We start from the raw sequence: 17,497 nt of genomic DNA on the forward strand, positions 1-17,497 counted from the left end.
TCAGAACCACCAGCTACTCCTTGAGAGAAAGATGAGGTTTTTTACTCCCATCTATAGTCTCAGAAAAACCCACAGGGACAGTTTTACTCAATGGCAGTAAATGGTAACATTAAGACTAAAGGGAAAGTAAGCTAAATTGAAGGGAGACCAATTAGGAGGATGTTACAGGGATGATGGTGGCATAGACTTGGGGGCATGACAGTGTCTCTAATGGTAGTTGACTGTAAGTGTTGGGAGACCAGTCTGGAAAGAACTTTTCTTAGGTAGTATTGGAGAGGATAAGTAGTTTCAACCATTTTTGGAGCACTTTTGATTATCAAATACTTTATGACTCAACAGTTCACTTCTAAATATATGATTCCAAGAAACTCTTTAGACACTTGTACAAATAAATAAGTACAAGAGTATATATAGTAGCATTGTTTTCATGGAGGTAAAAAAACAACAATCAAAGAGCTCTCTGTGGCACTGTTGGTTAAGGGTTGGGCAACTGACCACAAAAAAACCCAACAACCTAGAAACGCAAATTAAATTTTCATTAGCTCGCGATTTGATGAGTAAATGTTAGTCTGTTTATAGATTGGACTAAATTGACGCACATCTACATGGGTTAATCTCCCAATTATAATATTGACTGACTAAAATAGCTATTTACAAATGAATTCATATAATAAGAAACCATGTAAGACAGTATTAATAGTTACTTATGAATGTATATGAAATATCACAGTAATCCAAACTTTTAAAAGGACTTTTTCTCATGTTAATAATCCTTTTGCTATATTACCTTTATATTTCTTTAAGTAAAATAATCACATGTCATTCCTTTCATGTATCTGACTTTAATGATATGAGTCCTTTACTATTCTTCAGCATTTAATGATTAGACTCATGCCTAGAATCTACACTGGTTTTATCTAGTGGAGAAAATACTAATTCAACTATTCTAGGAAACCATTCTCTTTAAAAGGAAGGGTTATAGTTAATTTGAGTGTTCTTTATCTCACTAAAACTTAAAAGAGGCAAAAGAAAATATCATTTAGAAATATTTAGTCTTCACTATTATTTTAAAATTTTTTTGAATCATTTTATTGGAGGCTCATAAAACTCATCACAATCCATACATAAATTGAATCAGGCATGTTTGTATATATGTTGCCCTCATTCTTTTATAGACATTTACTTTCTGTTGAGCCCTTGGTATCAGCTCTTTCCTCCCCCCCCACCCCCCACAGTCTTCACCATTATTAAGATAATGCTATAATAACATAACTCTGGTAGGTTATTTAGTTCAGACCTTCAAGGATCAAATGGGTCTTTATTTCTGTCTTAATGGTTTTTGTGTTTTACTTTTCAGAAGGAGTTGAGCCTTCCAAGAAGAGGCAGTTTGTAAGTAGAAGACTGTTATTATTATCAGTAGAAGTGTGATTATGGTTATTATCCTGTCTTGGGGATTGCTCTCAGCCTCACATGGAAGAATTCCATTTAAGAGTGGTTGGGGGTGTTTTGTTTGCTTGTGTTTGTTTATTTACAGAATGCCTAGCATTTTATGAGCATTTCTACTTAAATACTCATCAGTCTTGTATTTGTATTTTTGGATTTATTTAACATTTCTAGACTCAAGCTTTTAAACATGTTGAAATTGTGACTTTCACATCTACATCTATCCCATAATATGATACTAGGGAGAGGCCAACTTTCCTGACAAATTGGGACAAGAGAAGCTATGTTTGGGACTAGGTTGAAATAGTTTTCTTTTTTCCTTTTTTAAAAATCATTTCATTGAGGGCTCATACGACTCTTATCACAATCCATACATACATCCATTGTGTCAAACACATTTGTTGCCTTCATCATCCTCAAAGCATTTGCTTTCTACTTGAGCACTTGGTATCAGTTCCTCATTTTTCCCTTCCCTCCCTGCTCCCTCATGAACCCTTGATAATTATTTTGTCATATCTTACACTGTCCAACATCTCCCTTCACCCACTTTTCTGTTGACTGTCGCCCAGGGAGGAGGTTATATGTAATCGGTTCCCCTTTTCTACCTCCCCTTCCTTCCACCCTCCCTGTATTGCTACTCTCACCACTGGTCCTGAAGGGATCATCCATCCTGGATTCCCTGTGTTTCCAGTTCCTATCTGTACCAGTGTACATCCTCTGGTCTAACCAGATTTGTAAGGTAGAATTGGGATGGGGATGGGGGGGGGAAGAATCATTTAAGAACTAGAGGAAAGTTGTATGTTTCATCATTTCTACACTATACTCTGACTTTCTCATCTCCTCCCCGTGTAAGCCTACAGATGGGCTTCACAATGATGTGGGGTTTTTGTTCTTTGATGCCTGTTACCTCATACCATTGATACCTCATGATTACACAGGCTGGTGTGCATCTTCCATGTGGCCCTTGTTGCTTCTGAGCTAGATGGCCGCTTGTACTCTCAAGCCTTTAAGACTCCAGACACTATATCTTTTGATAGCTGGGCACCATCAGCTTTCTTCACCACATTAGCTTATGTACCCATTTGTCTTAAGTGATCTTGTCGGGAAGGTGAGCATCATGGAATGCCAGTTTAGAACAAAGTGTTCTTGCATTGAGGGAGTATTTGAGTGGGGGCCTAATGTCCATCTGCTACCTTAATACTAACCTATAAATATATGTGCACATAGATCTATTTCCCCATCATGATATAGAAATAGAGTTTTTTAAAAGCCCCCGATAAAATGATTTATTAAAATGAAAAATAAAAATGAAGCGTCTGTGGCCTTGACCAGGAATTTGCTTATACTTTGAAGGGCTTCAAAAAAATTGAGGAAAAATGGAATTAGAAGACAGTGGACTTTTTCTTGTGCTTTTGAAACCCTCTCAGATACATCCAGCCTCACAGGAAGAAAGACAAAGAAATGAGAAAAGTCAAGGAGAGACAAGAAAAGATAGAGGAGATGAGGAAACTCTTGAAAAGCTGTAACCCTGAAGACAGTGAGAAGCTCAAAGGGGCCATGTAGCAGAGCGTGTGGTGATCGGCCCAGAAAGGGCCATGTGGCAGAAGTAGTGAGGACAGCACTGAGGATGCTAATAAAACTGCAGTACAGAGTATGAGCTGATGAGCTAGCAGTGGAAGAGGTCATGGTAGAGAAATCTGTTCTGAAGGGCTTGACAAAAGGCTGGTCTTGAGACAGCTGAAAGGGAGGGGAGGCCTGCATGGCTGAGAGAATGCATGCACAGCAGAGATAAGAACCTGCTTGTGAATTCCTTGCTTATTTGCAAAGCCAAGAGGAATGGAGAGAATTGCACTGAAGGAGGGATGTTCATTCCATCCATTTCTTGAGAGGTTTCTAGAAGTAGCCTATTTGCTTTCTGGTCTAGATTCTGTGTTGTAGCCTGTTGCTACCCAATCCCAATTCCTTAATAAAGCACTTACCTGCATGTATGGTCTGTGAGTTGTGTGTGGTCATCACGATCAATTATTGAATCCAAAAGAGAAGTGGAGTGTGCAGTGGAAGGGATAACCAGTATCAAAATTGGTAAGAAAGTTGAAGAGTTGCAACTCCATCTCATAAGAGTCTGACCTCCACCTCATAAGGGTTAATTTTAGGCTGTTCCTGTTTCTCATTTCTCCTCCTGAAGTTAGAAAGGGTCAGATGTTAGTGCTAGAATTTTACAGTGTTGTAGCATGTATAAGTACCTCATTTCTTTTATATGACTGAGTGTAGTATCCTGTATGGCTATACCAATGGTTTTTCTTTTTTAGAAATCTATTCTTTAGTTGATAGACATTCGGCTATTTTTATATTTTGTCTATTATGAATAATGATACGATGAATATTTGTTTAAAATTCTGAGGATCTACCAGACTGATTTCCAAAGTGACTCCATTATTTTACATCCCCACTGGCAATTGAGGGTTCCATCTGCCCCACACTCCCATCGACATCACTTTCCTAAATGGCCAATGTGAAGTGTGCTTTCTCATTGGGTTTTTTTTATTTGCATATTTTTAGTGACTTAATTATGTGCTGCTTTTCACATGCTTTTTGTCCATTTCTATATCTAGAGAAATGCCTATTCATTTATATCTCTTGCCCACTTTTGGAATTTGGTTACTTGTGTCCTTTTCTTTCTTTGTGTGTGTGTTTGTTTTCTTAGTGAGTTGAAAGAATTAAAAAAAAAATATATGATGGATGCCAACTATTTCTCAAATCACTTATCAGATAATGTGATTTGCAAATATTTTCTACCATTCTGTGTTGTCTTCTCACTGTCTTGATGCTGTACTTTGATGGACAAAGTTTTTAATTTTGTTGAAGTATAATTTATCTGCTTTTTTCTTGATTGCTTTTACTTTTGATGCCATGTGTAGGGTATTTATATCCACAAGATAGGATGAGATCATCTACTGAACTCTAGTCAGGTGTGATTAGCTGACTGGTGATATTACCAGTTGGTGATGAATTAAACCCAGAAATTAAGAGTAAGCATGTCGTAGCTTCTTTAGTAATTTGACATTGTTGTGACTTATAAACATTTGATCATTTTTCTAATAACTGATTTTATTTATTTTGCAATGGCTTGTGTTTGAATGAATTGAATAACTATCTTTCTTGGCAATTACTTTGAGATGTACTGACCTGGTGGGTGAATCTAAATAGGAAAGAAGAGAGTGAAGAGGAGGACACATCAGTAAAGGAGACTATAGAAGTGAGGCTGGAATAAAACCAGAAGACAATACTATCTTGAAAACCAAGATCGAGGAGGAAGAAGTGATCGTTTGTGTCAAATGCTACAGAGAGAGAGAGAGAGAGATTGTAAAATGAACACATGATTGGCTTTGGATATAGTAGCGGTGAACTTTTTTTTTTTTTTTAATCTATGACGTTGTTGATGACTTTCTAGGGCAGTGATTCTCAACCTTCCTAATGCTGCGACCCTTTAATAAACCTCCTCATGTTGTGGTGACACCCCCCCCCACCATAAAATTATTTTAGTTGCTACTTCGTAACTGTCATTTTGCTACTGTGAATCAGGCAACCCCTGTGAAAGGGTGGCTTGACCCCCAAAGGCATCTCGACTCATAGATTGAGAACTGTAAGATTGTCGTCTGACCAATCATTTTGGGAAGATTACAATATCAGGTTAGAAAGGATATACCGTATATACTCTTGTATAAGTGAGTTTTCCAGCACATGTTTAATACAGTTGTTGTGGTAAAATTAGGTGTTAAATTAGGTACCTTGGCTGATGTTTGGGTTGGCCTATACTTGAGCATGTACGGTATATGATAACCCCTTTGCATAAGAAGACATTGTTACCTCTGTAATATTTCTGCCCAAAGATGTTTAATTAACCCAAACTAATTTATGAAGAAACAAGACCCCCCTCCCCACCAAAAAAACAACAAAACCAAACCCAAACTCAATGCTATTGAGTCAATGTCAACTCATAGCAACCTCTGTGGTTTGCTGAGACTGTAACTGTTTATGAAGAATAGAAAACCCAGTCTTCCTTCCCTGGAGTTGCTGGTGTTTTGAACTGCTGACCATGCAGATCGTAGCCCAATGCATACTGTTACATCACCAGGGCTCTGAAGACACGATAAGAGTAATCAAAATTTAAGGTCATTGTGTAGAACTATTGACCTAATCTCTTAAAACTATGTTAAAGTTTAAAAGACTAAAGATATATTGTAGATTAGAGACAGATGGCAGCTAAATTCAGGGTTTGGTTCTGGATATTACTGAGACCACTGGGAAATTTGAACGTGAACATTTCTTAGGTAATGTTTTTGGGTCAGCGTTAAACTTCTGTATTATAATACATATGTGGTTATTTAGGAGTTTTCATTGTTCATAGATCAAAGGTGTTAATTATAGAAGTAATGGGAAAATATGACATGAAGTCTACAACTGACTTTCAAATTGTTCAATTGATGAACAACAAAAATAGATGACCTGAGTGGGTGTGATAAGAGTGGGGGCTTTAAGGGATGAAGGATAAGGAAAGACACATATGTGGCAAAAATGTTAACAGTTGGTGAATCTCAGTGAAGAGTACACATGATTTCACTTAATTTTTATTCCTCTTTTAAGTTTTGGGAGTAGTTTCATATATTGTTTTTTCAGAATTTTATGGAAAAGAACCGTAAAATGGTGGATAACTGAAAGCTGTGAGGTCGTGTCCCTGTCTGTGTCTTCCACTACGCGTCTGTCTGGACCCCCCCACCCCCCGCATATTACCTCATGCTTCTGTGCCAAAGGAAAGTCAATAAGGAAGGAAAAGTTGACGCAGGAGAGAGGAGAAAATAGATTGTAGGCACACGTGTGGCGTGTCGGAGGAAACCAGCCTCCAACAACTAAAGGACCAGAAGGCGCAAATGTACTGCGATAATATATAAAGATTATAGTAAAGTCAGAGAATAAGAAAGAGAGAGTAAAATAAAGGAGTCAGGTATGTTTTATGGTACCATGCTCACCTCAGTCCCTCTTGATGGTCCAAGTGGAACTGGGAGAAGAGAGAGAACCTTTACTATCTTGGGACATTTGTAGGTAGCCATAAGACATTAATATTCAGTAGTTACATGCATCACAAGGTGGGTGGCATCTACCTACCGTATATACAAATGTATAAGCTGAGTTTTTCAGCACAAAAAGTGTGATAAAAACTGGGGTTCAGCTTATACACGCGTTAGTGGTACCCCAGCAAGGTGTAACATCTCGCTGCCCCCCACTCTTCCAGTAACGGGTGATTGCCGTTTCTCCGCTGTTCATTCAAAGCCCCGCTGACACTGCAGGGCTTTGAATGTTTGTTTACCCACATCTAACCAATCAGAGCCGTCCTATGACATGGACGGCTCCAATTCGCAGAAGCACCTGTAGTGATTCACTTACACAGGCAGCTGAACTGGTAAGGATGTGTCTGTGGTTGTACTCTGTCTTTCCCCTCTGGTCTCTGTGTTAATTCACATCCTGCATCCCCTTCCCACACAGATCCCTCCCCCTTCCTCCCGGCTAACACGTTGGGGGGTGTGTGTGTGCATTACCATGAAAGTTCTTTTTCAAAGTCTTGTTTTTTTATCCCATTAGAAATCGATACTCTTGAACCAAAAAAACGCCGGTCATATGAGGCTGGTTTCAAAATGAAGGTTGTGTCAAGAGCAGAAAAGAGCAATAACAGTATTGCAAGTACGGAATTCTGTGTTGACAAAAAGCAAGTGAGGGAGTGGCGGAACATGAAGGCTGACTTGGAACAGATTCCAAAAGCTATAAAAGCTCTTCGTGGTTTAACGTACTTTAATGGGGCTCTAGGGAGTGAATTGCATGAAGCTTGACATAGAGTTAATAGTAAAGTGGGTTCGAGATGCATGGGAAGACATTCCAGAAGACATGGTATGACATGCCTTCCAGAAATGTACTCTTAGTAATGCTATTGGTGGCAGTGAAGACTGCGATTTGTATGAAAATGACAGCAGTGATGATTATGACGGCGATCTCAGTGAGGACAGTGTCTATCAAGACCTCACACTAGCTGAAGCTCTGCATTGGAATACGGATGATGATGAGGAATCCAGTTTTGAAAGATTTTAACTCTTTACATTTTAGCTTGGTTGCTGATTGAGCTCAGGGAATAGTACTTATTTTTTTAAAAATCATTTTATTGGGGGCTCGTACAATTCTTATCACAATCCATACATATATCCATTGTGTCAAGAACATATGTACATTTGTTGCCATCATCATTCTCAAAACATTTGCCTTCTACTTGAGCCCTTAATATCTGTTGCTCATTCCCCCCCTCCCTATCCACTCCCCCCATCTCATGAACCCTTCATCATTCATAAATTACTATTTGCTGTCCCTCCCCCAGGGAGGAGGCTATATGTAGATTCTTGTAATCAGTTGTCCCTTTCTACCCCACATTCTCTCCACCCTCTAGGCATTGCCACTCTCATCACTGATCCTGAAGGAGTCATCTGTCCTGGATTCCCTGTGTTTCCAATTGCTATCTGTGCCTATGTATATCCTCTGGTCTAGCCCCATTTGTAAGGTAGAATTGGGATCATGATAGTTGGGGCGGGGGGGTAGGAAGCATTTAAGAAGTAGAGGAAAGTTGTATGTTTCATCGTTGCTACCCTGCACCCTGACTGGCTCACCTCCTCCCCACAACCCTTCAGTAAGGGGTGTCCGGTTGGCTACCATTGGGCTTTGAGTCTCCACTCTGCACTCACCCACATTTACAATGATAGGATTTTTTGTTCCTTGATGCTTGATATCTGATCCCTTCGATAGCTCGTGATCTCACAGACTGGTGTGTTTCTTCCATGTGGGCTTTGATGCTTCTCAGCTAGATGGCCGCTTGTTTATCTTAAAACTTTTAAGACCTCAGATGCTATATCTTTTGATAGCCGAGCACTATCAGCTTTGTTCACCACATTTGCTTATGTACACATTTTTCTTCAGCAATCATGTCAGGAAGGTGTGCATCCTGGAATGCCAATTTAATAGAACAAAGTGTTCTTGCATTGAGTAAGTGCTTGAGTGAAGGTCCAATGTCCATCTGCTGCCTTAGTACTAAACCTATAAATATATGCACTTAGATCTGTTTCCCTACACTCATATAAATATATTTACATATGTACATTCCAATCTTTGGACCTCTATAAATACCCTTTGTTACCTAGTTCTTTCCTATATTTCCTTTTACTTTCTGCTTGTCCCACTATCATGCTCAGCCTTTATTTGGGTTTCAATAATTTCTCTAGATTACCTGGCCCTTGCTGAATCCCTACCAGGCCACTCACACTCTCCTTGCTACTGATTTTGGATCATTTATTGCTCCCCTGGGGAATAGTACTCTTAAGGTATCATTGTTGATACCTTATTGTTTTTGTTGAACCTATTTTCCACTACTGTGCTGGTTTACTAATGTTAAATGACTTGTTGTCCTTTTATTTATGTTTTTTATTTAAAATAAATATTGAAATACATTACCCCACTGATGTCTCAATTTTTAGTAATTTTATTTTCATTTGTTTTGATTATTGAAACTCACCAATAGCTTCTGAATTTTCTGCCCTAGGATAATACTCGAGTCAATCAGTTTTTCTGATTTCCCAGGTAATAATTAGGTATCTCAGCTTATACTCAGGTCGGCTTATATTTGAGTGTACACGGTACATTAGTATCTCTGAGCTCAATGGCAAGGAAATCTAATACCTGGAATGGGGGAAGGTACAAGGGGGGCTGGTGTCGTGGCAGTAAGAAAGAGCAAAAGAATAATGTCTGCTTATATAAGAAGGTATAATTAACCATGTGCTCACCCAAAGGTAGCATAGCTATTAAAGGGGAAAATCTGTGGAAATGATATTTGAAGCAGGATAATGTACTTGGACTTTAACTTATCAAAATGGAGGCTTTCCTACTGTGGAATACCAGTTTTCCAGATTCCCTCTGTTATAAGTTAGGAAATACAGTCCTCATCCTGTTTTCCTCAGTGTTAATGTCCATCAGTGGAGGTATTGACCTTAGGAACGTAACAGTTTTCCAGTAAGCTCATTACCTCATTTCACTTCTAAACATTATATTTGTAAAGCATACAGACATAGTGCTTGTACTCAAGACTTTATTATTGTTAGAGAACTTAGGGGAATTCTATTTATAATAAGCTTTTAACACGTGATAGTTAATTATTATTATTTTTATTATTAGCAGGCCTTAGTGACATGCCATCTAGTCAACTCTGGCTCATGGAGACCTTATGTAAAACAGAACAAAATGTTATCTGTTCTTGGGCCATTTTCGTAATCTTTGCTTTGTTTGATTCTACTTTTAGGTACTCCCTCCCAAAAAAAACCCAGATTTTTTTTCAAAGCTATGTATTTAAATTTCTTTTAGAAACCAACTTTATCACCTTCAAAGTGCTGTCCATTACACTTAATACGTTTGTCAGATCTGCGATTCCATTCTTTTTTTTTCTTTTATGATTCCATTCTTTTTTTTTTTTTTTTAACAAGAGAAAAGCTTGTAGTTAGTTCAGGGATCGTTTGCTGGCCCTTAGGAGCGTTTTCCAGTCCAGTCTGTTGGGGCACCACGCCCTGGCCCCAAAGTCCACTTTAAGCATTCCCTGAGGACCTTGCCACTCCATTCCCTTGCTGTTATGATTCCATTCTTGAAAACATTTTCAAACTCATCTGTTTGGATGGCTGACACCACCTCCCTCAGTTTTTCTTCACCTCTCCAAAATCTTCAAATCGCTATCCTTTCAAGTCCCTCTGCATTCGTGGAAACAAATCGCATGTAGCGAGGTCAGGAGAGTAAGGTGCATGGGGCAAGAGAGGCATGCTGTTTTTTACCAGAAACTGATGCACTGAGATGATGGCTGTGTGAGCAAGTGCATTGTCATGGTGGCAAAACCAGTCCTGCCTGCCACAGATCAGGCCTTTTTTTGTTGTACACTGTTATGCTATCTTTTCAGAACTTCTAAATAGAAAGCTTGATTAACAGTTTGACCTGGTGGAATGAACTCTAAATATACTATGTGTCGAATTTTTGTCTGTTCTGGTTGTTGATAGTCCAGGTTGACTAGAGAAACAAATTCATAGACACATTCAAATGTGTATAAGAAAGAGCTTTATATATAAGAGCAATTGTATACTAACATCCCAGTCCAGTCCAGATCAAGTCTGTCAGTCTGCTGTTAGCCCATATGTCCAATATCAATTTATGAATTCCTCTTCAGACTCAATGCAGCATATTCAATGATGCCAAATGCAAGAAGATCACAGGCCAGTGGGTGGAAAGTCTTGCGGATCCAGTGGCAGTGGAAACATCTCAGTGTTGGCAGGGGTCTCCACGTGGCTCTTTCAGCTCCAGGGCTCTAGTGTAGTTCCATGTGTCTTCTCAACAGGAATGGCTTGTAGGGAGTGCCCGTGTGTCCTGCCTCCAGTGAGCTGTTAATCTCCTTAGTGCCTCCAAATGAGGTAATCAAGCTGTGACCTGATTGACAGGCTAGCCTCCACTCCTTCACTCGTAAATCTCAAATTGACATTGCTTTATGTAATTAGCACAAAGGATGTTCAGAACGAGGTTTGTCATCAATTGACATTTCACCTTTTTTGATATAGGTACACTTGAGTTTTCCCATAGCAATGTCCTTGTAAGCTGTGTTCAACACCACAACAGTTTCTGCAGCATTTTTTCTGAGCAGGAAACAAAATTTCACATCTGCATGCTGTTTCTTAAAATGTCATCACAAAAAACGAGGCTCCAATGAAATGGCTTTTACGAAAAAATTCCGTGATCAGAAAGAACTTTTCCAGGTAACACCACTAGGTACACTAAGAGCGAGTTGTTCAATGCTCGTCTAGTTGGAAAAATGCATACTATGAAAGCTCCACCTAATGAAGATTTTTTCCATTTTCTGGGGGTGGGTAGGGATATCCCTTATATTGTGGCTATTGTGTCAGTCCCTCTCACTGAGAATTTCCATCATTTTTGTTCACTTTCTACCTAACATGATATCCTTTTGTAGTGATTGATCTTTCCTGATGACAAGTCCCAAAAAGCAAAATAAAACCTCCACATCCTCGCTTGTAAAGAGCAGTCTAGTTGTCTGTTACAGAGCTCTTTTGCAGAACTTGGAATGGTGAAAAAATAAATTTAAACTCCCCTTTAAAAACAACATTTAACTGTACAAAACTACCATCCCTAAAAACATTTAGACAGAAAATTGTATTAGATAAAAACTATTTTAGGCAGCCTGATTAAGAATTGCCACAGACCCCTATGAGATGTAAAATGTATCTTGAAATGAAAAATCAACAAGCATTGAGAAATAACATAAAGAAAATGTGAAACAATTGAATATATAACTAGCGGCCAACTAGCTGAGAAACAACAAAGCCCACATTGAAGAAGCACACCAGCCTGTGTGATCATGAGGCGTTGATGGGATCAGGGATCCGGCATCAAAGACCCAGAACAAAAAAGTCATATCAATGTGAATGAGGGAGAGGGTGGAGTGGAGACCCAAAGCCCATCTATAAATAATTGGATATCCCCTCACAGAAGGGTCACAAGGAAGAGATGAGCCAGCCAGGGTACAGGATAGCACCATAGAAAAATACAGCTTTCCTCTAGTTCTTTAATGTGTCGTCCCCCCACCACTACCACCACTATCATGACCCAAATTCTACCTTCCAAATCCAACTAGACCAGAGCATGAACACTGGTACAGGTAACAGCTTGCAACACCAGGGAATCCAGGACAGAGAAACCCCTCAGGACCAATAATGGAGTAGAGATACTAGGAAGATATGGGGAAGTTGGGGAGAAAAGGGGAACCAATCACAATGCTCTACATATAACCCCTTCCCTAGGGATGGACAACAGTAAAGAGGGTGAAGGGAGACAGCAGTCAGTGTTAAGACATAAAAGAAAAAAATTATAAATTACCAAGGGTTCATGAGAGGTAGGGTGGGAGAGGGGGACAAATGAGCTGTTATCAAGGGTTCAAGTAGAAAGAAATTGTTTTGAAAATGATGGCAGCGTATGTATAAATGTACTTGATACAATGGATGTATGTATGGATTGTGTAAGAGCAGTAAGAGCCCCCAATAAAATGGTTTAAAAAGAAAAAAAACAGGTCTTTTGCAGCAGAGTTGCGATAGGTTTTTTGACTTTTTGACTGCTGTGCCTGTGGATATTGGTTGTTGATAAAGTAGAAATAGTTGACAACTTCACTATTTTCCTTCGTACATCATGATATTGTTTATTGGTCCACTTGTGAAGATTTTTGTTTTCTTTATTTTCAGACACAATCCCTAGTGAAGTATTTAAATGCTTAAAGTTGTCTTTATTTTGGGTGAGCCAAATGTAACATCTATTTATCTTATGTTAATTATCCTTCAGTTCTTTTTTAATAGTCTTATTGGTATATACTTTGTAGATTATACAATTTAATAATTCAGTCTTATTAAGATTTGTGCAATGGTCACCACAATCAATTTCAGCACATTTTCTTTTTTTTCATGTTATTAGCTCTCAATTCCCCCATCTTCCCCTGCCATGCCCCTAGGCAATTGATAATTTTCAGTATAGATCTACCTTTGCTGGATTTCATATGTAGTAAATCATATAAAACAAAACCCAAGAATAATGACTAAGTAAAACAGAAAAATCAGAATAAAAAGGAATCCGAAAATATTAAAAACTGAAACAACTTTAAAATGGGTCAAAGGAGAGATCAAATGATACGGTATTATATTTTGACCTAACTACATATACACCATAATTGATTTTATAATGTTCTCTGTCTGATAATGAGGCTGTTCACATCCCTGAAGTATGGCCAGAGGGGATTCCCTGGAGGCTTAATCCACACAGGGACTCTGCAAATGGATTTTGGGCTTCCACAGCAATACATAGCCTTCTGAAAACTGGGTGTTCACAATTTAAGCTCTGATAACATTTCCTCCTTTGGATTTAGATTTTATTGTTTATCATCTTTGGATCACATAGTCTGGTGTGCTTCTTCCATATGGACTTAATTGATGCCTCACTTAGGTGGATGCTTGTATGAAGACAGACAGTTGAGACCCCAGACACTATTTTTTCTGATAGCTGGCCCTCACCTGCTTTCTTCTGTAACACTTCTGTAGCACCCATATCTCTTCATGAGAGTAAGCATCCAGCAGGGTCATATAATAAGAACTTATTCTTAGGTTGGGACTAGAATTAAGTGTGACCCCAAGTTCATTCACATATCTATGATTTATATATGTCTCTGGCTCACTTTAGGAACACCGTTATCATTTTATGAGAGATATTATAAATTATTCCTTTGTATTTAAGATAATTCTATTGATGTCATTAATTTAGCCAATGGTATAGAATTTAAAACACTGTTGAGAAAAGACTGCAATACATGAATTGTTGATGCATATAGATTAAATAAACTCTAAAGTGAATGGAACTATTTGCACAAAAAATTGGGGTTGGTAATTGGGCAAAACTTTTAATAACACTTTAAGGCAGAGCTATTTCTACTAGATTAATACATGTCATAAAAAACTGGTGGGGGGGGCATTAAAATAGTCCCACATTCCTTGGGCTTCCTCAAAGCAAGAAATGTGAACCCGAGTCCAACTGTCACCAATTCCATAACTCTGGGATCGCAGTCATTCTGCGTCTTCTCATACTAAGGCATTTTCAAGAGAGTATGCCAGTTCCTTAAATCTGTTAAAGGTGAATTGGGGTAATGCACAGTTAACTTAGTGGATTTCCACATCAAATCCTTCAAGTGTGGCCTATGAGGGATTAGTGTGCCTCACAAGAATGGAGTCTTGAGGCCCTGTAGGCTGTAGCACAGGACCTGGGTCACCAAAGGCTGTATAAAACTATGTCAAAATGTCCAATTAGGAATATAGTACAAGGCGTATTCTCACCTTGTGTTCTATGTAAGTATTATTAAACTTTTTTTTTCCTGATGGGAGGTTGCTCCTCTCGGTTTACCCACCAACAGAAATGTAATCTCCTTTTCCAAGACTCTCCCTCTCTCTTGACTTAAATTTTCCAGTAAAGTTTGCTTCTTATGTCTGATGATTTGGAATCATCCTTCAATTCTGATGCTTCATTTTTCTTTATATCATCTGGCTTCACCGATTATTTATAAGTATAGATTGAATACATAAGATGATAACATATAATCCAGCCACACATTTTCCAATTTGAAGTCAGTCAGTACCTTCTTGTTCTGTTTTAGCAGTTGTCTCCTGATTCATGAAGAGGCTCTACATGAGCACAATTTAAGTGCTCTGTGTTTTCTGCTCTTCGTAATGTCCATAATTTGTTAGGGCTCACACTATCAAATTATCTTCATGTAATAGGTAAATTACACATAAATATCTTTGTGATATTCTCTGCTTTCTGCCAACTTTTCCCTTATATTTGATTATAAACTTAGTTAGAAGGTATGAACATTTTATTATAAAGATTTGCAGGTTCCAAATCATGTTGTTAAAAGTAATAGTAATATGTCTTAGAAAAGCCACAGGATATTCATGAAGTCAGCTTTGGTAATCACCTTATAGAAGAGAGTGAAATCCCAGTATGGAGAATGAGAACATGTTTATATATGAAGGTGCTTCAGAAGGTTCTTGGAAAAGTGGAATTAAAAGGTGGTTGAATTTTTTGATGAATTTTTGAAAACCCCTTGTTTGTGTATGTGTGTATGTATCTGTCTTTTGATATTGTTGGCCTTTATTCTTGTAGTCATTGGGGATAGTTATCCTTTTGCACTATTGTCTTCCTCAATTGGGCAGTGAATGTGGACACCAGATATTGGATGGAAATAAATGCCAGATGTCTGCAATCCCAGGTTCTTGGGGCTCAGGAATGTGATGTGTCAAATTTTGGCCTTGTGAAACTGACACAGGGTCATGTACTTTTTTACTCATGCAACTGGATGGTGTTTGTCTGGATAAATGCTTAAAATAGATGCCACCTGTTAAACGTAGTAAATATATAAACCCTTTGTATGGTATCAGTTACACAAGACTTTAATTTTTGTGGGTCTTTGAAAATTAGAGAGTTTGTTGGCACAAAGGATTGTGCTTGAGCCCTCATCTAGAGGTTGGCAATTCAAATCCACCCAACGTGTCAAGGCAGAAAGGCCTGACAATTGTCTTTTGTAAAGATTACAGCCAAGAAAATCCTATGCAGCAGTTCTATTCTGTAACATAAGGGGTTGCCATCAGTCAGAATTGACTCTACAACAATGGGTGTGGTTTTTCCTTTTTTGTAAGGAGTATAGTCCTGAACATATTTCAACAGAACTTCCACTCTAAGATGGTCTAGGAAGAAAGGGCAATCTGTCTAGGTACAAGCTGTCAAAAACAGTGGTTTAATCCACAATACAATTATGAGGATGATGTAGGGCTGGACAATGCGTTCTGGCATGTGGTTACCATGAGTCAGAGGCCACTGGACATAAGTTAAAGCAACACAGTACTGTGAAGGTCAAAGTGAGAGTTTTGTGTTACATTTAAAACCTGTCCTCCTTTGAGCTGTAATAGATGACCTCAGATAGGAAAGTTTTAGCAGCGATCAAGTAATAGTCATCACTAATTTCTCCATAGGAACTGTTTCACTGTTAAAAAATGCACATGGTTGTCCGTGGCCTGAAAATCCTTGAGATCCAGTTTTGTTACTGTTATATTGAGAATAGCAATTGATATGATATAACCCCTACATTCATATGGCTGAATCTCAAAACTACCAATACATATAATTGCATTGTGTTGCATTGCATTTGAACAAGAGTATTCAGAATATTCTTAACTTCAACATTTATAAAATTGAAGTCAATGTTATAAACCCCTCCCCCACCTCTGGGGGAATAAACAACAGAGATATGGGTAAAAGGAGATAGTGGATGATGTAAAATATGAAAATTAAAATAATTTATAAATTATCAAGGGTACACAAAAGAAAGGGGGAGGGAGAGAAGGAGGGAAAAGAGGAGCCTGATATCAAGGGCTCAAGTAGAAAGAAAATGTTTTGGAAATGATGGCAGCATATGTACAGATGTGCTTGATACAATCGATGTATGGATTGTTGTAAGGCCCCCCAACATGATTTATTGAAATAAAAATGATTTATTGAAATAAAAACAAAACACTGAAGTCATTGTCTTAAAAAAAAAAGTTGTGTTTTCATTCCCAAACTTACTAAATGTCATTTCTCAAGATTGAAAATGAGTCATTCATGTTACCTGAGATAGGTAAGGTTTATTGTGCCAACCTGGCCAATAAACACCGATGGGATTAAGTGAAGGGTGGAGAAATACCGTATATACTCGAATATAAGCCGACCTGAGTATAAGCCGAGGTACCTCATTATTACCTAGGAAACCAGAAAACCTGGTTGACTCGAGTATAAGCCTAGGGTGGAAAATGCAGACGCTATTGGTGAGTTTCAATAATCAAAACAAATGAAAATAAAATTACTAAAAATTGAGACATCAGTGGGGTAATGTATTTAAATATTTATTTTAAATAAAATCATAAATAAAAGGACAACAAGTCATTTAACATTAGTAAACCAGCACAGTAGTGGAAAATAGGTTCAACAAAAACAATGATATCTTAAGAGTACTATTCCCTGAGCTCAATCAGCAACCAAGCTAAACTGTAAAGAATTAAAATCCTTCAAAACTGGATTCCTCCTCGTCATCCGTATCCCAATGCAGAGCTTCAGCTGGTATGAGGTCATCATAGACACTGTACTCACTGAGATCACAGTTATCACCATCACTGCTATAATTTTCATACAAAGCGCAGTCTTCGCTGCCATCCATAGCATTACTAATAGTACCACTGACCCATGTATAAGCCGAACCCCAGTTTTTCAGCACATTTTTTGTGCTGAAAAACTTGGCTTATGCACGACTATATACTGTGAGCCTAGCCTTTCTAGTTCTCTGGTCTCTTGCTTTCTGATGGTC

At 38.2% G+C, this 17,497-nt stretch overlaps 1 protein-coding gene across 8 annotated transcripts in view; it reads left to right on the forward strand.

Annotated features, from left to right (window-relative positions):
• Positions 1-17,497, forward strand: part of MAST2 (microtubule associated serine/threonine kinase 2) — a 188,963-nt gene that overhangs the window by 91,803 nt on the left and 79,663 nt on the right. For all 8 annotated transcript variants that reach the window (XM_075555633.1, XM_075555636.1, XM_075555639.1 and 5 more), the window contains one exon: positions 1,358-1,389. In XM_075555633.1, coding sequence (XP_075411748.1) covers positions 1,358-1,389 — 32 coding nt within the window. The remainder of the gene's footprint in view (positions 1-1,357; positions 1,390-17,497) is intronic.

The sequence above is a fragment of the Tenrec ecaudatus genome, chromosome 1 (assembly GCF_050624435.1).
Source record: "Tenrec ecaudatus isolate mTenEca1 chromosome 1, mTenEca1.hap1, whole genome shotgun sequence".
Classification (NCBI taxonomy): domain Eukaryota; kingdom Metazoa; phylum Chordata; class Mammalia; order Afrosoricida; family Tenrecidae; genus Tenrec; species Tenrec ecaudatus.